Source organism: Pimephales promelas, chromosome 3, assembly GCF_988280905.1.
Source record: "Pimephales promelas chromosome 3, fPimPro1.hap1.1, whole genome shotgun sequence".
In the NCBI taxonomy this organism is placed as follows: Eukaryota; Metazoa; Chordata; class Actinopteri; order Cypriniformes; family Leuciscidae; genus Pimephales; species Pimephales promelas.
The window spans coordinates 1,727,884-1,753,361 of record NC_142771.1 but is presented as its reverse complement, the minus strand read 5'-3'; the positions used below and the strand labels follow the sequence as shown (position 1 = coordinate 1,753,361).

The 25,478-nt window shown below is 38.5% G+C and overlaps 1 protein-coding gene across 1 annotated transcript; it reads right to left on the bottom strand.

Moving 5' to 3' along the window:
• Positions 1-1,873: 1,873 nt before the first annotated feature.
• LOC120491744 (uncharacterized) lies at positions 1,874-25,471 on the bottom strand. Its single transcript, XM_089127429.1, has 10 exons — positions 25,117-25,471; positions 24,682-25,047; positions 22,103-22,204; positions 19,841-20,179; positions 18,540-18,884; positions 17,207-17,566; positions 16,299-16,385; positions 14,322-14,414; positions 14,071-14,145; positions 1,874-1,932 (listed from the first exon to the last, which is right to left on the bottom strand). Exons 1-10 carry the CDS (start codon positions 25,469-25,471, stop codon positions 1,874-1,876), a joined length of 2,181 nt encoding a protein of 726 aa, XP_088983555.1.
• Between the last annotated feature and the right edge of the window lie 7 nt (positions 25,472-25,478).

Genomic DNA, 25,478 nt, shown 5'->3' with positions numbered 1-25,478 from the left:
TTTTTTCCTGCACTAATTCCATATTGCCTGAGCAAAAGGCACTTTTTCTTTCATTAAGGCAGGTTTTTAATTGTTTGGAAACCCAGGGTTTGTTATTCGGGAATATTCTAATAGACTTTGTTTCAGACACACAGTCCTCACAAAACTTAATATATGAGGTTAAAATGTCCTTAAGTTCATTCTGGCACGATTCGAAGAAGATGTCCCAGTTTGTATTGTCAAAGTCCCTGAGTTGATCTTTATTTGTTCCAGACCACGTCTGTATCTGCTTGATAACTGGTTTCGTCCTTTTGAGCATAGCTTTGTATTTAGGCAAAAGATGAATTATATTGTGATCGGATTTGCCAAGAGGTGGTCTACACATTGCTTTATATGCCTCAGGGATATTTCCATAACAGCGGTCGAGGGTCCGATTTAACCGTGTAGGGCAGTTAACATATTGATGAGCAGTGGGCAAATGTGTAGACAAGTTTCATGAGTTAAAGTCCCCAAGGACAAAGACAGGCTGATCTGCAGAGCGGGCGAGTGCATCACTGTAGCTCTCTTCTATTTTTTCACCCGCTGCTGCGTCGTTCGGTCCGGGCACATACACAAGAATAATAGTAATTTGCCCGAACTCTCGCGGCAGGTAGAATGGCCGGAAAGTTACAGTCAATAGTTCATAGTCCGGTGTGCACACTTGCTCCCGAATGCAATACTGTGTGGCCCAGCGATCATCAATAGCTTTACCTGATCTACTGCGGCGAGAATCGAAGCAACACGAGCAGGTGACAATTGTGCCTACATCGTCGTCGAATCCCACACCACACTGAGAAAAGTGGTTCTCTGTAATGGAGAAAGAACACTCTTCTTGGCGTTGAGCCTCAACCCCAATCTCTTGATGTGAGCAAGAACGACAACTCAATGCTGAACCGCCTGTTGTTCCGATTGAGCTCGAATTAACCAATCGTCTATATAGTTCAGAATATGGATGCCCTGCAGCCTCAGTGGGGCTATAGCTGCATCCATACACTTCGTGAACGTGCGGGGTGACAATGCTAGGCCGAACAGAAGAACACGATATTGGTACGCTTCGGCCCTGAAAGCGAACCTCAGGAACTTCCTGTGTTGAGGGAGGATAGATACATGGAAGCAAGTGTCCTTTAGATCTATCGTGACTAAACAGTCCTCGGATCTAATTTGTGACACGATCTGCTTGAGAGTGAGCATCTTGAATTTGAGCTTCCCTACAGTGCGATTTAAGAGACGCAGATCTAGAATGGGATGCAACCCTCCATCTTTTTCTGAACGATTAAGTACCGCCTGTAGTATCCATCTCCCTGCTGGGTGGAGGAACCCGTTCTATAGCTCATTTTAGCAGCAGAGTTTTTACCTCCTGTTCTAATACCAGAGCCTGCTTGGGGCCCACCACTGTGGGCAGAACCCCTCTGAACCAAGGTGAACGCGTTCTGAACTGAATAGGACCCACTAAGAATATTCAGGACCCACTAAGAAACATTGGGGAGCATTTCCCACTCTGCCAGAAACTCTACTAAGGGAACCAGGCTCTCGAGGCTGGGCTCTGGAAGAACATCCCGAGAAGCAGACACAGCACCCTGTAACATACTGGCAGGAAACAGCTGGTCTGGGCACTCCCTAACCCTCCTCGGAGGGGGCGAGCGCCCCTCGGGAAATTGCTCGCCCAGTCTCTCTACGCCCTGTATAGGCAGGGTTAGTAGAACAGACCCCTGAGGGCATCGGGAAAGACAGGGCACCGTGTTTTTGTGCGGTGAACTCAAGTCTTTCACGATGGGGACCACCCTCAGAGTCCTGGCGTTCAGCACGTCAGGATTTTTTCGACGCGGCCTTCCTGGCGACAATGACTGTCCTCAGATCAGCCCTGTCCCGAGAAGGCCGCGCCGGAGAGCGCCTCGCCTCGTCCCTCCAGTTTCTCTGCGGGGGGCACAAGACGTGACACTCTTACGCAACAATAAATTTATCAAATGTTTACAGAACAAGCGGGAACCCAGTGTGCCTGAATCTTTCTCTATTGCTGTTCATTTACATGATAGAAAATCTAAGGCCTTCAACAGCCGTAGAGCAAACCCATCTAATCTGGTGCCTATTACATGCCAAACTAAGACTGCTGTGAGGACAAAAAGTAAGACTATAAAGTTAGCAATTTCAAATATCCACTCCATTAAAAATAAATCACTTCTAGTCAATGACTTAATAACCACATACAACCTGGATTTAATGTTTCTAACTGAAACTTGGCTAGAAGACAGCAGCAGTGCAACGGTCCTAAACGAAACATCCCCTCCTAACTTTACTTATATGAGTGTCTGCAGAGCGGGTAAGAGGGGGGGGGGGGGCTTAGCTGTTCTTTTTAAAGATGTTTATCAATGTAAGCAAATATCATTTGCGAATTACCCCTCTTTCGAATATCTGGGTATTGTGTTAAAAGGTGCTCCACGTATTTTACTTATCATTGTTTACAGGCCTCCAAAATACTCTCCAGCCTTTGCTGAGGACTTTACAGAACTGTTATCAACAATTGCCTCTGAGTTTGACTGTTTTGCCATTGCTGGAGATTTTAACATTCACAGAGATAATGCAGAAAACAATATGGCAACAGAAATAAAAACTGTTTTAAAAACTTTTGATCTGACTCAGCATATACACGGTCCCACACACAATCGTGGACACACTCTAGATTTACTAATCAGTACTGGTTAAAACATCTCATCGATTGTTATTAAGGATGTAGCACTGTCCGATCATTTCTGTATTTTCTTTGATATATTAATCTCTCCTGCCATTAAAGCCAGATATGTGTCTGTCAAGAAGAGATGCCTAAATGAAAACACTGGTGTGCTATTTATGGAGGTTTTATCTTTAAAACCAAGCATATCTGCCGACTCTGTTGATTTTCTCCTTAATTCTTTTAACTCAAAAATTAAGAGTGTAATTGATGATATTGCTCCTGTGAAAGTCAGGAAGAATAGTGGCAGACAAAAAGCACCTTGGAGAAACTCAACAGCAGTGCAAAATATGAAAAGACAATGCAGAAGAGCAGAACGCATGTGGCGGAAGACAAAACTTGTAGTCCATTATAACATCTACAAAGACAGCATCCATGCTTTCAATAGGGAACTAGGCAAAGCCAGACAGACTTTCTTCTCAAATATTATAAACAGCAATATAAACAACACACGCACTCTTTTTGCTACTGTAGAGAGACTGACAACCCCCCGAGCCAGATTCCCATAGAAATGCTCTCAGAAAGGAAATGCAGTGAGTTTGCTTCTTTCTTTTCTGAGAAAATCAATAACATCAGAAAGGTGATCAGCACATCCTTGAGTCGCTCAGGGGTCAGGCAGATCAGACCACAACCTGAGAAAGTAGCTACTATGTCTGATTTCAAAGAAATTGATGGCACAATTTTGGTAGAAACCGTACATCACCTTAACCATTTCACTGCTGTGTGTATGACCTGCATAAAGAAAATACATTTCTCAAGCCTGGTATTTTTTAAATAAGTTTTTATTTTTATTTTTTATAAGTAAAGACATATAACTAGTTTAATTGTAGTGCATTGACAATAGTTTTATATAATTAGTTTATTAATCAGATTAACTTGGTAAATAAACTTGGTCTGAAAATTTGGTCCATAAATCAAACACACTTGCATGTAATAATATGAAACTTGGTACACATATAGATCTCATCGTTTCATATATAGCCTACTTCACACTCTTACTTTTTACCCCAGCCCAACAGGAAGACGGCTATTTAGGGTTGTGTTTAAAACACATGCAATGGAATTTAAAGTATTGCTCCTAGAGCACTGAACCAAATTCGACAAAACTCGATCAGCGTGAAGTCAAGACATTAAGGATGAAAAGGTGCCAAGGGATTTTTTATATCTCGAACGGTTTGGCCGTGGCGAGGAAACGAAATTATGGCGAGAAACATGAAACAGGATGTGTGTTATAACTTCAGCATACATTAACTGATCTTGATGAAACTTCAGCAGTGTTTTCTCTGTAAGAGACCGATCACATGGATGTGACTATTGTGAGTCAAAATTATAGCGCCACCAACTGGCAGCAGGAAGTGTGTCACTTTCAAAATGCTTTGAAACCACTCTCTTATTTTTAACCAATTTGCTTCAAACTTCATCTGTATAATGTAAATACACGGCAGATGTAGACCTGTGAATGAATTTTTGATATCTTTGATACTGTTGCCGTGGCAACGAATCAAACTTTAACATTCTTTTTTGATGCTTTTGGGACTCTTAGCATGCTTGAAATTGCTTGAAACTCAACAGATACATCACATTTATTAGCCAGTAGACATGTGCAACTATGGCAAAAGATTAAAGTAATGTCAAAAAAGTAAACACTAAAAGCCTCATATCTTCTAAAAATGTAATTATACATCATTTGTTTCTAAATTAAATTATACAAATATTATAACTTCCCCAATTTTTCCTTTTTTTCATTTAAGAATTATGTTTACGTTCAAAAACAGCCAGAATTGTTGTAAAATTCATAAAAAAATAATAATCTGAGTCATACGTAGTGCTATACTGCCCTCTTGTGTTCAATATCAGGTAGGCCTATTGTGTATATTCCCACCGTTTAATCAACGTGTGACTCCGCTGGGACTTGGAAGCTTTTAAATCGCTTACTTAAAACCGAAAGTCGAAATACGGATGTCCGCACAAGACATTAATGGTGTGGAGTAGAGCGAGCATTTTAAATAAATTCCTATTAAGTAGGATTGAACTAAACAGAATGAATGTTCACTCTGTTCTGCTGGTTCCTCGCTGGTGGATCATATGATTACTTTGTCATAATCTATGACAAAAATGCTATTATAAACCATATTAATAATAGATAATACACATTGCTCTTATTTTTGAAAAATACATTCATGAAAAACAAGATAACAAAAATCATAAAAAAATATAGCCATGGCTGCTATAAATGTTTGAAATGCATAGGACAGATGTTTAATGACGCAGCAACATATAATTGAAAGGCAATTAATAATCTGTCATTACGTCACTGCATTATGATATTACGGCTCCAATACGGTGCAGCACAAAGCACTTATGTGCATCCCGAGCGGAGAATGATGTGCTTGAAGCCACATAAAGTTACAGCGCAGTGAGTCCGTATTGAAAAGTTCAAAGCACAAAGGAAATACATATTTATGAACAGTGTATTATACATTATATATCTATGCAATAGTTTATTGAGCCTTTTCTTTTAAAGGTTTTAAATTTCAGTTACTGTGTGCGTGAAGAACAATTATAGTGCTCTGACTCTAGTGTTGTGATCTAACCGACAGCGTCCGACACCCGGTAGAAAGTAACACGGTTAAGTTACAGCAATAAAGTCCAGCAAGAAAAAGTTTCTTCATTCGAAAATATAGACCTTTAGACCTTTATCTTAAAGATCCAGTATAATAGAATTAACATTCAATCATCTTGAAGATCGTTTCGTCATTGACTGTAACCGAATGTGACGTGCTGTTTGAATGCTGAATGGAGAATGACTGACAGGCGCAGAGAGGGAAAAGTTTGTGTTCTTGAATTTAATGACTTAAATATTAATTTCTATATCACATAATAGCTTCAGAACACTAATAATACAGTACACAAAAACTTAATGGTACTTTAGAAAGTTTTTGTGCCTTTGTGCCTAACATAGAATAGTATATATGCACAATATAGAATTTGAATCAGCCTCGTCAAAGATGGCAGTGTCAGAGCCGATACCGATCCTGAGTATCTAATCGGCGCACTTCTTTTCAACAGTCAAATTGAAATTGAAATTGAAATTGCTTGAAACTCAACAGATACATCACATTTATTAGCCAGTAGACATGTGCAAAGTTTCAGAAACGGGCATAGTGCAAGGACTAAATAGCGCCACCTTTTGACAAAAGTGGGGTTGTTAGTTTTATCTACAGTTACAAAAATCGCTATATACATTGTACTCCTCAAGCCGGACAACTTTCTAATACATAGTCATTAGCTCGGACCAAGAGGAAGTCAGATATTTTGGTTTGAATATGGTGAGCCTCTCTCTGAGCCTACGTCCCTGTATGGCAAGCCCTTTTAACATTTAAAAGCTAAGTTTGCCTGTCCGGAATTAACATTGTAGATATCAACAACGTCTTTCTGTCTATTCGTAATTACATTTTGGATAGTTTGTATTATAATTTAAGATATCTGTAACATAATTGTGACTAGTCGAAATGACAGAGTATGGCAAGCCGTTTTAACATTTAATCATAAAAGGGCCAAAGCCTTCGGCACCGCCACCCGGGTGCATTTAGGTAACTAAAGGAACCGGGGTTGCGGTGCCACCGGCTTGGGCCCGCCATCGCTGCTCGCAGCTATATTTATTATTATTATTTATACGACTATTCGGGCACTTTTGGGGCCTTTAACATGCTCAAAAACTCTTGAAACTTTGCACACGGGTCAGAACCCGCGGCCATCAGGGCCGGGCTGAAGATGGTACCCGGGCGTGGCAGGGCGGCTCGTCAGGGATTTTTGATATCTCGAACGGTTTGGCCGTGGCGAGGAAACGAAATCATGGCGAGAAACGTGAAACAGGAAGTGTGTTATAACTTCAGCATACATCAACCGATCTTGATGAAACTTCAGCAGTGTGTTCGCTGTAAGAGGACGATCACATGGATGTGACTATTGTGAGTCAAAGTTATAGCGCCACCAACTGGCAGCAGGAAGTGTGTCACTTTCAAAATGCTTTGATATCACCCTTTTATTTTTACCCGATTTGCTTCAAACTTCATCTGTATAATGTAAACATACGGCAGATGTAGACCTGTGAATGGATTCTTGATATCTTTGAAACTGTTGCCGTGGCAACGCATCAAACTTTACCATTATTTTAGGATGCTTTTGAGACCCTTAGCATGCTTCAAATTGCATGAAACTCATCAGACACATCACATTTATTAGCCAGTAGACATGTGCAAAGTTTCAGAAACGGGCGTGGTGAGGGCTCAGTAGCGCCACCTTTTGACAAAAGTGGGGTTGTTAGTTTTATCTACAGTTACAAAAATCAGTATGTATATTGTACTCCTCGAGCCGGACAACTTTCTAATTGACACTCATTAGCAAGGACCCACAGAAAGTCAGATATGTTTGTTTGAATGTGGTCCTGCTGTCTTTGAGCCTACATCTCTGTCTCTGTCTGTGTGTTTGCCTGTCTGTGCCTCTGTGTGTGTGTTTGTAGGGGGAGGGGGCTTAACCATTTCACTGATGTGTGTCTTGCCTACAGAAAAAGAAAATACATTTCTTAAGCCTGGTATGTTTTAAATAAGTTTTTTATTTTAATTTTTTATAAGTAAAGGCATAGAACCAGTTTAATTGTAGTGCATTGACAATAGTTTTATAAAATTAGTTTATTAATTAAATTAACTTGGTCCATAAACTTGATCTGAAAATTTGGTCCATAAATCAAACACACTTGCATGTAATAATATGAAACTTGGTACACATATGGATCTCATCGTTTCATATATACTTCACACTCTTACTTTTTATCCCAGCCCAACAGGAAGTCGGCTATTTAGGGTTGTGTTTAAAACACATGCAATGGAATGTAAAGTATTGCTCCTAGAGCACTGAACCAAATTCGACGAAACTCGATCAGCGTGAAGTCAAGACATTAAGGATGAAAAAGTGCCAAAGGATTTTTGATATCTCGAACGGTTTGGCCGTGGCGAGGAAACGAAATTATGGCGAGAAACATTAAACAGGATGTGTGTTATAACTTCAGCATACATTAACTGATCTTGATGAAACTTCAGCAGTGTCTTCGCTGTAAGAGGACGATCACATGGATGTGACTATAGTGAGTCAAAGTTATAGCGCCACCAACTGGTAGCAGGAAGTGTGTCACTTTCAAAATGCTTTGAACTCACCCTTTTATTTTTACCCGATTTGCTTCAAACTTCATCTGTATAATGTAAACATACGGCAGATGTAGACCTGTGAACGGATTCTTGATATCTTTGATACTGTTTCTGTGGCAACGCATCAAACTTTAACATTTTTTTAGGATGCTTTTGGGACTATTAGCATGCTTGAAATTGCTTGAAAAAGATAGATACAGATAGCTCGACAGATACATCACATTTATTAGCCAGTAGACATGTGCAACTATGGCAAAAGATTAAAGTAATGTCAAAAAAGTAAACACTAAAAGCCTCATATCTTCTAAAAATGTAATTATACATAATTTGTTTCTAAATGATATTATACAAATATTATAACTAAACCAATTTTTCCCCTTTTTTTCATTTAAGAATTATTTTTACGTTCAAAAACAGCTAGAATGGTTGTAAAATTTAGAAAAAAAATAATAATCTGAGTCATACGTAGTGCTATACTGCCCTCTTGTGTTCAATATCAGGTAGGCCTATTGTGTATATTCCCACCGGTTAATCAACGTGTGACTCCGCTGGGACTTTTAGAGTTTTTAAATCGCTTACTTAAAACCGAAAGTCAAAATACGGATGTCCGCACAAGACATTAATGGTGTGGAGTAGAGCGAGCATTTTAAATAAATTCCTATTAAGTAGGATTGAACTAAACAGAATGAATGTTCACTCTGTTCTGCTGGTTCCTCGCTGGTGGATCATATGATTATTTTGTCGTAATCTATGACAAAAATGCTATTATAAACTATATTAATGGATAATACACATTGCTCTTTGTATTGTTAAAAAATACATTCATTAAAAACAAGATAACAAAAATCAAAAAGATATAGCCATGGGTACTATAAAATTGCTACTAAACATTTTTGAAATGTATAGCACAGATGTTTAATGAGGCAGCAACATATAATTGAAAGGCAATTAATAATCTGTCATTACGTCACTGCATTATGATATTACGGCTCCAATACGGTGCAGCACAAAGCACTTATGTGCATCCCGAGCGGAGAATGATGTGCTTGAAGCCACATGAAGTTACAGCGTGTTGAGTCCGCATTGAAAAGTTCAAAGCACAAAGGAAATACATATTTATGAACAGTGTATTATACATTATCTATCTATGCAATAGTTTATTGAGCCTTTTCTTTTAAAGGTTTTAAATTTCAGTTACTGTGTGCGTGAAGAACAATTATAGTGCTCTGACTCTAGTGTTGTGATCTAACCGACAGCGTCCGACACCCGGTAGAAAGTAACACGATTAAGTTACAGCAATAAAGTCCAACAAGAAAAAGTTTCTTCATTCAAAACCATCGACCTTTAGACCTTTATCATAAAGATCGAGTATAATAGGATTAACATTCAATCATCTTGAAGATCGTTTCATCATTGACTGTAACCGAATATGACGTGCTGTTTGAATGCTGAATGGAGAATGACTGACAGCCGCAGAGAGGGAAAAGTTTACGTGTTCTTGAATTTAATGACTTAAATATTAATTTCTATATCACATAATGGCTTCAGAACAATTATAATGCAGTGCACGAAAACTTTATGGTACTTTAGAAAGTTTTGTGCCTTTTGTGGGGATTAACAATAACATAAAATAGCATATGCACAATATAGGATTTGAATCAGCCTCGTCTGATCAATACCCGATCCGGCAAAGATGGCAGTATCAGAGCCGATACCGATCCTGAGTATCTAATCGGCGCATCCCTAACTACTAAAATGTAAACACACTGCAGATGTATACCTGGATGTACACCTGACCTTTCAGAAGGTTGCTCACGCATACTTTGTGGTTGATATGTGCCCTCGATGCGCACTTTTGCAGAGCCCTCACTGATGCAAGCTCTTCAGCACACTTCTTTTCGACAGTCATAGCGGGGGTACGTTTTAGCTCGTCGTGCAGAATAACCCTAAAGGCACCAAGGTCGCGGTGCCACCGGCTTATATATATATATGTATATATATATATATATATATATATAAATATAGCTGCGAGCAGCGATTGCGGGCCCAAGCCGGTGGCACCGCCACCCCGGTGTTCACATACACGCAACCGCGGAATGATGGGAGGAATTCGGTGGGAAGCTAAAATAATCTAGTTGTAGTCTTGTAAATAGTGTCACTACAAGATTCAGTGTTTGTAAAATCTTTAGTCTGAGACTAAAAACTCTGAACCCAAAGTCTTTAGATGTGAGCTGATAATCTTATAAAGTCTTTTCTAAATCTTTTCAAAGTCTTTTGGTGTACGCCCGGCATTAGACTGTGTCGTCTCTTTTTCTGTTCTCTTCAGAGGAGTAAAGTTCAGGTTCAGAAAGTAAAAGTCCGCCTCAGTATTTTGTTCCAATCACCTGGATTTGCTTATTAGCAGTTTTTCAGTCAGGAGACACAAATCAGCTGAAATCAACTGTCAGTCAGTTCATGGCTGGAATAAACACATGGCAGGACTTCTACTTTTTTTCTACTTCTACTTCTACTTTATACAACACTGATTTTATCCCAGCTTTTATGTAGTGTTAAAAAACTGAAACAGGAAGTGCTTCTGGACCAGTGTTGTTTACATCTTGTGAAATGGTCTATAAAACCAAGTTTTATGTCGAAAATCAGCAAATAACAAATAAAATTTGCATCAATATGGACTTTTTGTTTACGAACATAAAATAATAACATTAAAAATGATGGCCAGGAGTGTCTTGCAACATGTTATCTACTAACATGTACAAGTTCAAATTAAATGTTGACAAAAAAGGTTTTATAGTAGATAAACTTCACATATTTCAGCCTTTAAATAATTTTTATAAAAAGAATGATACAAAAAAGACTGACTTTTACCATGCACATTAGCTTATCCTTTATTATTATTAGTCAAATTCGGTCCGATTTTGCCGTGGTGTCTGTCGTTGCTATGCAACCATTCACTGCGCTCTCCACAAAGTAGCTCTGCTACAAGATTTATTTACGGAGAAGAGAAAAACATCCGTAGTGTTTGGGTGCACCCTCATCCTTCATGTTGACTGAGCTTTCAATGTTGTAACGGAAAGGGTGAAGCTGATTGGTTGTTTCTTGTCACATGACCTGTGGTGAGCTTGCAGCATTCTGAAACTTAGCTATTTTTTCATCTCGCTGTGCCTGGAAAGAATGAGCGTGTGGCCATTCATTCATTTGAAATAACGAACTTGAACACGCAAAAGACACGATATGTGAATGGCCCCTAGGCGAGCTAGTGGTATCTTGCGAGCCACGTGTTTGAGACTGAAAATCAATATCCAACGGAGAATATGAATGGGACTCTGCCAGTCTGTTGGGGCCCCCTTGGAGGGCGGGGCCCGTTTCAATTGAAACGGTTGAAACATTGGTAAGGCCGTCCCTGTGTACAGAGGATAATGATGAAAGTGCTAAGAGTGTGTGTGAGGGAGAGAGATGCACACACGCCAGAAACACACACAAGTCTGCATAATGACACTCATTAATGTTAATATACGTTGTGCTAATATGAATAATTGAGTATGCGGTGTATAGTTGGAGAATCTGTCCTAAATCATTTGATGATCTGAGACGTGATAAACTGAAGACATAAACTGATAAATCAGGTGTGATGGTGATTTGTGTATTCTGTAACCCTGACTCCAGTAATCTGGTAAATATGATTGACAGCTCATATTGTGACTGACTCTTGATGTAAGAAATACTTACAGTAGATAATAAAGAAGAGGTTTAGCAGGAGCGCGATCAAAAACAGGACTATAATCATGACTCCTTCAAATCCAGCGTAGTTCAGACTTTTGTCATACACAGATTTAAACAACACTGGAATAAAGGAAGACAAACAACAATTACTGAAATAGAAAAGCAACATATAAATACATATTATAAAACACTTCTCATTGAACAGATGCTTTTATACACAACATTACAACACATTAGCTGTGTCTGAAATCGCTCACTCGTTCACTCATTCACTAATCCCTATATAGTGTATGGCATTTGAGTGCACTATATCTGCAAGGAGTGAAGGAGATGAAGTGAGTGAATTCGGACGCTGACGTTTACACTGTGCGTCGGAGAGTTGGAGCTGTCGCAGAAAAGGCTTCGTCACGCATACTGATAAAACTCCTTTTATCTTACATTACCTACTTTATAAAATAATATTAACAACAATAACAATCATAATGACTTTATTTTGTAATTATACCTCCGTGCCAGCTTTGTAGTTTCATCGACTGAAATTGTACATTAACTCTCACGTTCACAGATGACGTGTCGTCGAGCGCCCTCCGGCGACCGTTATTATGTTCAAAACGACGATTAACGGATATTTTTCAAATCCTCCACTGGATGTAATGTAATCTCTGGTTTAAACTTGCTCGCGCCGAACTTTCATGCGCGCTCAGTTCTCTCCGCATTGTATTGTGGGAAATAGGGCTTCAGCGAGTGTACATCGAATGTACACTCGAATTCAGAGAGGATTGTGGGTAAAAGTAGTGAATGAATGTAGGGAATGATGTCGTTCACTCAGAATTCGGACACCACTACAAAATGGCCGACACCCGATATAGTGCACTATATAGTGGATAGGGAGCGATTTCAGACACAGCTATTCTCTGTCTGATCGTGACCCTTGACCTTTGTGCTGATGATGACCCCTGACCCTTGACCTTTGTGCGGATGATGACCCCTAACCCTTGACCTTTGTGTGGGTGATGACCCCTAACCTTTTGTGCAGTTGATAACCCCTGACCCTGACACATGCTGAGATGTCAATCAGAAGTAACTTTATCTTCAGTCTCATGCTACGTTCACACCGGACGCGAATCGCGCGTCAAATTCGCGCCTGACGCGTCTAGTTTGACGCTTGACCACTTTGTGTTAATTCGCGTGTCAAGAGCGAAACTGCCGCGCGTAAAAACAAAAGTTTGAAGCGAAATTTACGCGCGTGACGCGCGTCAGAATCGAAATCCGTTGGCGGTCATTGTTTTTATGTCGACCGAGCATTCATCAAGAGAGTTACCGCTCTGTATTTACTCTGGAGAGCAGAACAGCGGCGTGGGGATCATCGTCGCCGTATATTTGTATCCTTCAGAGCCGAACCGTTTGGCGAGTTTCAGCATTTGCTCGCTCCAGGAGCTGCGCTGGATGACGGCCACTGTCAGCGCTACTTCCGCCTGTCCCGCGCCCAGTTTGATGACCTGTTGTCCCGCATCGGAGCGAGGATCACCCTCGCCCTCATCCATCTAATCTAGCTGTCATTTATTTTTTGTTTTGATGATAAATAGAGCCAGCCTTCAAAAGTTATTTTCTCTCACGTCCAGACACGAATTTATGCGCATATGTTGATTGTCTTTACAACATAATACTATTTCATATAATCTAGCTATGGAATGAATAACATTCAATACAAAATGAACATGTCTCGTATATGGAAATAATGTTTTAAGTGATAAAACATTTGCTTTGTTGTGCATAATCCCACCATGCATTTAGTCATATTAACAAAATAAATTATTGAAGCATCCAGACACTTCACCACGTGAGCAAGCAGCTAGGCTCCTGATTGGTTAACGCGGCGCGAATTCACGCCAAAGTTCAAATTTTTCAACTCGGGCGGCAGACGCGAATTCGCGTCAAACGCGTGAATGCACAAATGGCACTTACTGAATCATTCGCGCGTAACGCGCTAGACGCTCAATTCGCGCCATTCGCGCGAACTTGACGCGCGAATGAGGCGTATTCGCGTCTTCCGCGCCTCGCTCCACGCCTCATTCGCGCCGCAGGAATTTTTCACGCGCGTAAAGCGTCTTTGCATTGACTTAACATTGAAATCATTCGCGCCCGGTGTGAACGTAGCATCAGTCTCTACATTATGTCTACTGTGATAATTCATGCAATATTTCCATAATTAAGCGGTGTAGTGTAGAATATCTTATAATGACAAAAATACAACAGTAACACAACACACTTCACAGTATTCATGTCATGGGTTTAAGAATTCCAGCAGGATATTGAGAATATTACATCATTTACATGTAATTATTGTTCAACTGTTAATGTGTTTATGATAATGATTGTGGATGTGCATTTGGATTTATTTACCTGAGTAAAACAGAACTGAGAAAACTATATATTCTATCCAGAAAGTGAAGTACAGAATCCATGTTTTAATCTTGCCTGTAAAACAGAACAGATGAAATAATCACATCCACTATATCATTTACAACAGCAACTCAACGAAACACAAGTTTAACATTGAATTTAATGTAAAATTACTGTCAGTTTATGTGAAAACAATGTGTATCATAATTGATATACTATATGAATCTATAAATATGATAAATCAGCCACACCTGTGAAGTTATTGATATACGGAGCCGTCCAGAGCAACATCAGCGGCCTCAGAAAATACTGAGCAGAACAACACACCGACTCAAACACAGATCCTGAAACACACACACACACACACACACACACATTACTAACAATAGACCGACTCAAACACAGATCCTGAAACACACACACACACACACACACACACACACATTACTAACAATAGACCGACTCAAACACAGATCCTGAAACACACACACACACACACACATTACTAAGATTAGACCGACTCAAACACAGATTCTGAAACACACACAAAAAACACACACACACATTACTAACAATAGACCGACTCAAAAACAGATCCTCAAACACACACACACACACTACTAACAATAGACCGACTCAAACACAGATCCTCAAACACACACACACACACACACACACACACATTACTAACAATAGACCGACTCAAACACAGATTCTGAAACACACACACAAAAAACACACACACACACACACATTACTAACAACAGACTGACTCAAACACAGATCCTCAAACACACACACACACACACACACACACACACACACACACACACACACACACACACACACACACACACACATTACTAACAGACCGACTCAAACACAGATCCTGAAACACACACACACACACACACACACTGTCAGAAAGTCCGTCTCGGAACGGAAAACAAGCAGTGGTCTGACGGACTCTTTTGATAGTTGCAACTTCCTGCAGGCTGATGCAAAAGCCAGTTCCAGCCTGATATCGCTGTTTTCCCTGATATTGTTCAGTAATGTTGTGCGTTCATGCAACAAATGTGAGTAAATATGTTAATATTATTTAGTCAACACTTTATATCTGTTCATGTGAATGTTGGATGTTTAGCAAATGACGATCGCGATATGCAAATGACGATCGCGGAGAGGCGCTAATGGGCTATATGCACGCATAAGTTCCGCATTTGACGTAAGGATGCTCGTCCATTTCCGGTTGTGGAGATTAAAGCGGAGGAAAACCGGAGAAAACGGGATTATGGCAGAGTCTTCAATATTACTGTCCTCCCGTCTTTGAAACGAAACGTACATACGTTTAGATGTAATTTTATATATAGTTATGTTTATTTAATATAATTTTAAAAAGAAGCATAAACACAACGAGGGGTGTCTGTTTTATCTGTTTTTGTGACTAACGTTTCATTAGTATAACCATGGAGTATAAAATTCAATATAAATTCTCGGTATTGCATTGGACTCTACGATCGGCGGAAGTTATCGAGCATCCCTAATGCTTCACCGGAAATAACACCATGCATAGAGCCCATTCCATGGACACGTTATTATTACATACTGCGTCATGCTGTTTATTTGTAGTTTATCTCATTATATGTTTAATTTGTTATCTGACAGTTGAGCATTCATTTGTGATGACTATTTAGTCAGTTATTGATAACTTGTGAGGTAATTTGTGTATATATTGTATTCATACTGTATTCCTTTATTTATATATTCTACAGACCACAACATAACATGATTGCATCATATAACTCTCCTTACCATCCTGAGAGTGTATATGGATGTCACTTACTGCCTGACGAATATCATTAAAGAGAAGTTTGATGAAGATATACTTCTCCTGTGCCTGATTCTCTTACCGGAATCACTGTCCATATTCGTCCGCCTACAGAACTGTAAATTCTCAAACGTTGCTAGAGGTGCTACTCGGCAATACACACATTACTAACAGACCGACTCAAACACAGATCCTGAAACACACACACACACACACACACACACATTACTGTACATCTACAACACACACACATCACTAACAACAGACCGACTCAAACACAGATCCTGAAACACACACACGCGCACACACACACACACACACACACACACACACACACACACACACACATCTCCACAGATATGAGTTATTGATTATTAACTCTCAGTTCTGAATCACTGACCTTCAGATAACCCCCAGAGGACGAACGCGAGAAACATCAGAATATTTGGACAGAAGACGAGGAACATCTGAAGACGAAAGACTGAGTCTGAGAGAAACACACAATAACACGTTCACTTACAGTTTTTCTCAATTACTGAAACCATCACTCACTTTCTCAAAACCTTACACACAAAACCACACTTTCACACACATCCACAGAAACGCTGACTCTACTGACAAAATCAATTATATACTGGCAAATTATATATCATATATATATATATATATCAATTATATACTGGAAAAATCAAACTATTGCCTCAAGACCATTTTACCTGAGCTCAAAGATCACACACACACACACACACACACACACACACGAGTCAAAATTATGAACACTACAGATCATGCATTAGACACTACATCAAAAAACAGAAAACAGACTTCAGAGCATGTTACAGATAAAAGTATAATGCCAATACAGTAATAAGGTGAATAAAATAATTACTGTATCCACAAGTCTGGTATTGCACTGAATATTGAATAGTATCGAATGTCTGAGTCGTTGTGTGTAAACTGTGTGTTGTAGAGTGAGAATGTCAGAGTGCATGAGATCTGCAAACAGTGTTTTAATCACCTGAACTTGTTTAATGTTTTACAGAAAGAGTGATTTATTTGATAAATTGGTTCAGGTTATTGAGAATTTGGATCAGAAAATGAGGTTTAGTGTTTTAGCAAATCAGGAAAACTGTAAACAGATTTAATAAAGATGATTATCAGTCATTCAGTTTTAAGACACACATCTCTGTTCTTTCAGTTATTACATTTATAACTGAATGAAACTGAGTGGCAAACACAAACGTAATATATTATAAATAACTGAACACTGATTCAGGACAGAAGAGTGGCTGTTTTCTGTGGACTCACCCAGTAGTTTCAGAAACACATTTATATCGGTTGTAAATGTGCTGGGATTGTCAGGTGAGCCACTGTGAACTGTACATGTGTATCGTCCTTCATCTTCAGCTCTCAGATGGTCCAGCCGGAGGGAGAAGTTTCTGTGTTTAATCTCCTCAGTGAAGAAATGAGCTCTGTCCTGATAATCCTGCGACTGTGCCTCTGGTCGACTCTCGCCATCTTCATACAGATGAACAGGATCATCTAAGTCTGTTCTTCTCCACTCCACCTCCAGTCTCTTCATTCCAGTGAGTCTTTGTTCATAACAGGGCAGAAGCACTGAAGATCCCAGAGGAACAGGTGTGTGGCAACAAGGCTCCGCAGTGAATCCTGAAAATGAAAAAATATAAATATATATGTAAAATGGCAAAGCAAAAAAAAAAAAAAGGCCTACTTTGTAAAACAAAAATTGCATTGAAAAGCCCAACATTTATAAAAGGTTTAATAAACCGTCACAGAAGTTTATGATTTTCCAGCAGTGAGAGAACTGACATCATCATCAGAAAAGGACACACACATCATAATCAACCCGTCTGAGAAAATCACCATCAAGCGCTGATGAAGATGATATAATCTCTGGATTCGGTTCATGTAAAGTTTGTTATTTAATCAAATCTTTGAAAGATAATCAGCGTTTGTTCAAGGCACTTTATTAAACTAGATATCCACAGTTTCATTTGCTGTGTTTTCTGAATTATAAATGTAAAATACTTATTTTCTGTTGTAATACTTTCTATTCAAGTCTCTAAACATTTTCTGTGTTCATGTCGGATCATTCATGAAGAAGCTAAATCAACATTAAAGGCTGTTTTCACATCAGTGTGTAATTGAGGAATCATGAGTTCAGTTTCACTTGAGTAATTACTAGTTAGTTCCAATGATCTTCACTTTATAATACGGATCCAAATAATCAGTAATTCCCACAGAAGTATCTAGTAACACTTTCATCTGTGAGCTATTACTTACTAATTCGTTAATGAGAGTTTATTTTAGTTAATAGTAGTTACTAGATTGTTAATAAACTTTTTCAGTAGTTCTCTGGGAAGTATTACAAAAATAGTAGTTATTGATTTCTTAATAGTGAACTACCACTTTCATCTGTGCGCTATTACTTACTAGTTCGTTAATCAGAGTTTCTTGTTAGTTAATAATAGTTACTAGATTGTTAATATTGTGTTACTCATTAGTTCTTGTGTAGTTATTCATTAACGCAGGAACCGTATTCTAAAGTGTTACCGCTTAATCATAGTCATATATTGATCAGGTCTACAGCAGCAGCGGTTTCTGTCTTTTTTCCACTTACCCAGTTTCAAGTCTGTTTCGGTTGAAAACACACACTTCTCATCCCTGTAAACTGTACATCTGTAAACTCCTTCATCTCCAGCTCTCAGCTTTTCCAGACGGAGGGAGAAGTTTCCATCTGTAATCTTCTTATTAGAGAAATGAGCTCTTTTGTGAAAGTCCTTGTGCTGTTCTTCAGCTCGACTCTTTCCATCTTTATACAGAAGAACTAAAGCCTCTGAGTCTGAGTCTGTTCCTCTAGATCTTCTCCATTCCACCTTCAGACTTTTCCTTATCAAGCTTTTGTCAACCTGACAGGGCAAAACCACTGAAGATCCCAGAGGAAACACTTTACCCATAAAGAACTCTATAAAGGAATAGAAACGTGTGTTAATGCAAAAACTATTAATAAGAAATAAAAGAGGAAAGAAGCGGACACAAGATAATCTGCAGTTCAGTAACTGTAAGAACATTTTGTCAAGTTTCTTCGTCAGTTTCTTTAAAAATTGTGCATTAAAAGGCTCTTTATTGAGGGTTTATTATGGGTTAATCACAGAAGGTTATGTTTATCAGTGAAAGAACTGACGTTTGATCCTCACACAGATGATCATCACCCATACACACAATGTCTTATCAATTATATACGAACAAAAGACACATCACACTTGCATCCATTCACAACTTGCTGCTAATTAATTTGATTTAATATCCAAAATGCAACAAAAATGCTCTGTTTTCAGTTTTATATTTTCTAATGCATGAATTAATTCAACAGAAAACATTCTGAATATGTATCAAATTGCTCTTAAATGTGCTGAATGACATAATCAGAAAACACAGTCATTACCAAAACGTGGAAATGTGCAATTTTTTCAGAGGGATGAAATGGATGTTTCTTAAGTATTTGGTTGAACATCACACTCTAAAAAATGCTGGGTTGTTTTAACCCAACTTTGGGTCAAATATGGACTAACCCAGCCATTGGGTTAAATTTTTACATTACATTTTTAACCCAACATTTCGGGTTTGTCCATATTTGACCCAAAATTGGGTTAAAACAACCCAGCATTTTTTAGAGTGCAGTAAGTGTAATTATTGTGTAATTATTGCAGTTTATGTGCAATAATCCCATTTACTGTACACTGATAGATTCATATCATTTCACTGTAGACACAGCTGATAACATGTCTTCTGAATATGTAATCTTGATCATATAGTTAGACTATAGCTCTGATTATACAAATAAAAATCCTGAATATAAAATACTCAGTACTGTAGTGTTGATTAACTATAGATTTATCTATTAACTATCCGTTTACTTACCCAGAACCAGATTTGTCTTGGCTGAAAACACACACTTGTTCTTGCTGTGAACTGTACATGTGTATTCTCCTTCATCTCCAGCTCTCAGATCGTCCAGACGGAGGGAGAAGTTTCCATGTTTAATGTGTTGAGGAAGTAAATGAGCTCTATCTTTATAATCCTCCTGCTGTTTCTCTGCTCCGTCTTCATACAGATGAACTAAAGTCTCGGAGTTTCTTCTCTTTCTTCTCCATTCTACCTTCAGATCTTCAGTCAGTACGTTTGGAGGAACATGACAGGGAATATCCACTGAATCTCCCAGATTGATAAACACATTACAAGATTTCTGCACAATCAAACCTGAAAAGGGAAAGATCAATTTTTATTTTTATTTTAATTTCAAATGTGAGGTAAATGTTGAGGAATAAACCCGTTTATATTTCACACATTTAATCACACAAATACAGGTTCATATGAGGCCAATCAGAATATTGGAATATTTCCAGAAAGACATGAGCATAAACATGTATAGTACACTAATGTTTGTTCACACTGAAAGTAATTGAGAGTCTTTCGGCTGCTGGTAGTTTTTCTTCTTCTGCTGTGGAATAAAACTGCATCACATGTCAGATCACTGTTGTGTTATATATAACATCTGAACTGTGTTACAACTCCACACACATTTCAGTGACACTGAGAATAATGCTCTGTTATTATAACCATGAAGTAATGCAGGACTAATGAGTAGTTCTACATTAACACCTCAACGGATATAATCTAATATAGAAACAAGCTTAAAGTTGAACTCCGGCGCAAAATGAACCTTTGGTCTAATTACACATTGTAACCAAGTCAACCGTTATCTGAGATTTGTTTTCATGATTGCTGAATGTAAATAGTTTTATCTCTAAAAACAGTTTAGCCTATAACGCTAGTATAATGCTAGTATATAGGGCATAGAGTAATGACCAATAAAAATCGCTTGTTATTACCACTAACAAGGCTGAAAATAGCCCCACAGTAACACGACAGCATAACAGGGGTCCCTACATTCAAACCGAAGCATTGAGAACTTTGTCCATACAGTTTAATAAGAAGATATTTTATACACACAGTCAACTTCGCAAATACAGGAAGAAGCCATCTTTGAAAAATAGTCTCTACTAGTCGATCTACGAATGCCGATCCAAGTGCGCTGAACTGTGGAGAATCTCATATGATCCGTTGTTTCCAGAAGAAACACAAACACGAACCGTTTTCTTCTCTTCAATATGTACACATAGACTACTGTTCACGCTCACCTTATCACCTTATTCACATCTCACCAGCGCACTTGGATCGGCGTTCGTAGATCGACTAGTAGAGACTATTTTTCCAAGATGGCTTCTCCTGTATTCGCGAAGTTGACCGTGTGTATAAAATATCTTCTTATTAAACTGTATGGACACTGACACAGTTCTCAATGCTTCGGTTTGAATGTAGGGACCCTTATTATGCTGTAGTGTTACTGTGGGGCTATTTTGAGCCTTGTTAGTGGTAATAACAAGCGATTTTTATTTGTCATTACTCTATGCCCTATATACTAGCGTTATACTAGCGTTATAGGCTAAACTGTTTTATAGATAAAACTATTTACAATCATGAAAACAAATCTCAGATAACGGTTGACTAGGTAACAATGTGTAATTAGACCAAAGGTTCATTTAGTGCCAGAGTTCAACTTTAAATAATCAGTAAGTGATATCAAATTTAGGGCAGAGATAGTAATAACTACTAATCACTGTGCAGGAACTACTAGTGATCTGGACCATTATATAAAGTGAAAAAGAAATGCGTTGAATCGAGTGACAATGATAATTCAGATCAATGATAAGTCAGTCAGATCAAGCTGATTGAACCACAAAAACACACTTCACAAAAAAAATTTGTCATCTTTTTCCCTGTTCCCATACACAGCTTCCATCAGAAATGTTTTATAACGTATGTCTTATCTCAATTTGTGTTGTATATGTCAAAATATCACTAACTGATGATAACTCAAATTAATTAAATTCATCATCTGTCACACTAACAAGCTTTTGACTTTGTGAATATTTTTCACTCTCTTAATAACCACTAATTATTAAGACGATGTTGTTATTATTATTATTATTATTATTATTATTATTAGGTTCAAACTTATTTCCCACTGGCAGTAAATCAGAATATGTATGTGTGTGTTATATGTGTACCTTCAGTAGTAGATCTACATTAGATCAGAATATGTGTGTGTTAGATGTGTACCTTTAGTAGTAGATCTGCAGTAGATCAGACAGAAGAGCAGAAGTGCAGATCCAGATGCAGAGACACAGAGAATCAGCATTATTATGTGTAACACAGAGAAACCTGTCAAAACACACAGTTATTAATGCTGTTATTCTGCAACGTTTCTTATACATAGTTCACAGATGTGTCTCTAAAACATGATTAAGTAGGAACACACACACATTTAGCTAAAAGTGGACATTTAATAGATTTCTGCTACTAAATTTGATATTTTTAACACAGGTAATATTGTTACACTTGCCATTTTTTTCTTGTGTATAGCAGTTTGCTATGTCTCCACCTCCCCATAATGAGTTTATTAGATAAAATCATAACTCATCTACTAGAGAAGATTGTACAATAACACAATGAAGAAGAAGTATGTTTTAATTCTGTCTCATAGTTAAAGGCATTTTGTATTTGTGTTAATATGCTCTGATTATCACTATGTTTTGCTGAAATGTGCTTTTATATGATTTTCCATGTTTTATTTACTTATGGACTTTTCTTTGCCATCTGAAAAAGAATATGTACATGATGGATATGAGTACTAGTAAAGAATGTAAATAAGTAGTAAACGTCATCTATTCACTCTGCACTTGAATCCTTCATCAATTTTCCTCAAACCACCGTGACATGTAGGCTATCTATATCTCGGTGGCCATCAGGACTACCGGGAGATTCCCGCTGGGCCGACGTGCTTTTCAGCCAATACATTTCATCCTTGTTTAATTTATTTGTCTTAACGGCCCACAAAACTCATACATTTGTTTGTTGTTTGTTTTTGTTTTGTTTTTTGCTTAATTGGCGGCGCTGTGCTGGTGGAATGCATTGGTCAAAATGTCAGCTTTAGTTTTTTTTTCTGACACACTGGCCCATGAAACATGTCATTATGCGCTTATATCTTTCAAGTATAGAAATTAGTGCAAAACTAATTATGAAAGTTTCCTTTATTTTTCTGTGCATTTGTTTTACAATAGCCTTTATGGCTATTACTATCATGGAATTAATATTATAACTATTATTATGTAGTAGTGTAATGTAGACAGACACTAACTAAAAGAGGTTCAAATTTTTCTCTGTTCACCCTGAATATGGGTTGGAGCTTTTATTTTGAACTCTCAAAGTGCACCAGACTGCTGAATTTAACATTACAGAACACAAAATGTTCTTACGGGGGAGCATGCCCCCGAACCCCCCTAGAGAAACAGAGGTCCACCTACCACAGTTTTACCTAAAATCCTGTGAGAAACACTGGTATTGCTGTTCCAATGGAGCTTATAGTTTTCTTAGGGGGATCATCAAGGTGGAGTAGCTATAGTTTAATTGTGTTAATAAACGACAATTTTGCACTTATTTTTTTCTGTTAGCTCTCATTTCTTTCTACTCACTTATTACACAGCACACTTATATTACATTTATTTATTTTTTATTTTTTTGGGGCTTGGCGCTGAAATTGTTGCTACATACCCCTCTGAAACTGGGTAGTTGCGCCCCTGAGAAGACTTGTCCATCAAGCCTTACATATTCGAGCCAGAGCGAGCAAGTTGATAAAGACGACGAACCTGCATATGAACCTGCCGAACCATATGGATGTATTTGTATGTAAGTTAACTGTTTTGTGTTATTAGTGAAAGTCGACTATTTCTCTTGTTAAAACAAGCACACTGATAAGATAAATGACTACGGTCTAATACGGTCTAAATTTTTTTTTAACTTTTTATTAACGATATTTACAGCTTATGGAAATGCTCTGTTCGTCGTCTCCAAAGATAGAAGGAGTTTACCTCTCATTCAGACGAAGTCGATCGGCAAACCCTTCTGTGTAACGTTACTGGCGGAGGTTGTTGAAGTGGGAATCCCTGAAGTGCTTCAGGTCACTAACGTACATCCAACAACCGAACATTTAGACTTGCCCTCTCGTAACTTCTGCATCATTGAGCTCGGACTACAAAATCGGAGCGAGAAATAATAATGGCGGATTGCTCGAAGTGTTGGGCCGGTAGTCGATGTCTTTATTTGGCAGTTCCGCTGCAAATACGGCGAAGCACTTGCTCAAAAAACGTCATAGACAACAGAAAAATCTGAACAGGTTGAAAAATATGACCAAAACAGAATATAAAGATATAAACGAAGCACCTGATGAGAATAATTTCATCTTTTCTGTACTTGTAAACACTCCAAATATACAACAAAATGCATTTAAGGGCTAAAAAAGTGGATTTTGCATGATATGTGCCCTTTAAACCAAGGAAATGTGCTTTGTGTGTGACTGAAGTTACAGCTAACATGTGTCTATTGTTTCTCTCGTTAACAGTGTGTGTACTGGTATTAGCTGTGTGAAGTCATGTGATCTCAGAGGAACTGTCACTCAACAGTCGTTTCTTTGCATATGTAATGCTGTTCGGTTATTGTCCATTAAAAACAGCAGTTGTATAAATGAATCAAAATCACTTTTCAGTTATTTTCCTTTCCAGTAATCTTAATAAACTTTATATACAACTGCATGTAAATGCATAACTAAATTCCACTTGTGTATTATTTATAGATTGACTCACCCAGTTGGTCCAGCACCACAGTTGCATTGGCTGAATCTTTTCCAGCAAACACATGACACATGTAAACCCCTTTATCCCCAGTTCTGACGCTCTTCAGTCGGACAGAGAAGTTTCCTCTGGGGATTTCAGCGGTGAAGAACTCAGCTCGGTCTCGGTATCGCTCATCTGATGAACCTGGAAAGGTCTTGTTGTACTGGTAGAGCAGGACCAGAATGTCTTCATCTTCATTATCTGTATTAATTTTCTTCCAGGAAACCTCATCTAAGTGTTCAGGTTTGATGTGAGAGTCGACAGAGCAGTTCAGAGTGACGTCTTCACCCACAGACGCAGAGATGGACCGATCTGATCCTGAGACCAGCAAACGCTCTGAAAGAACAAACTGTGTAAATATCACACACCTATCTATACACACAGATCATTTCAGTTCAGACTCACCAACATCTTTTATTTGAACCTCAGTTTCTCCAGACTCCAGCTGACTGTGAACTGTACATGTGTATCGTCCTTCATCTTCAGCTCTCAGATGGTCCAGCCGGAGGGAGAAGTTTCTGTGTTTAATCTCCTCAGTGAAGAAATGAGCTCTGTCCTGATAATCCTGTGACTGTGCCTCTGGTTGACTCTCTCCATCTTGAAACAGATGAACTAAAGTCTCTGAGTCTGTTCTTCTCCACTCCACCTCCAGATCCTCCATTAGTAAAGGTTCATCAACATAACAGGGCAGAACCAGTGAAGATCCCAGAGGAGCAACCAGAGGACCAGAGGGACCACGCACAGTCAACCCTGAAAACATGTTTCCC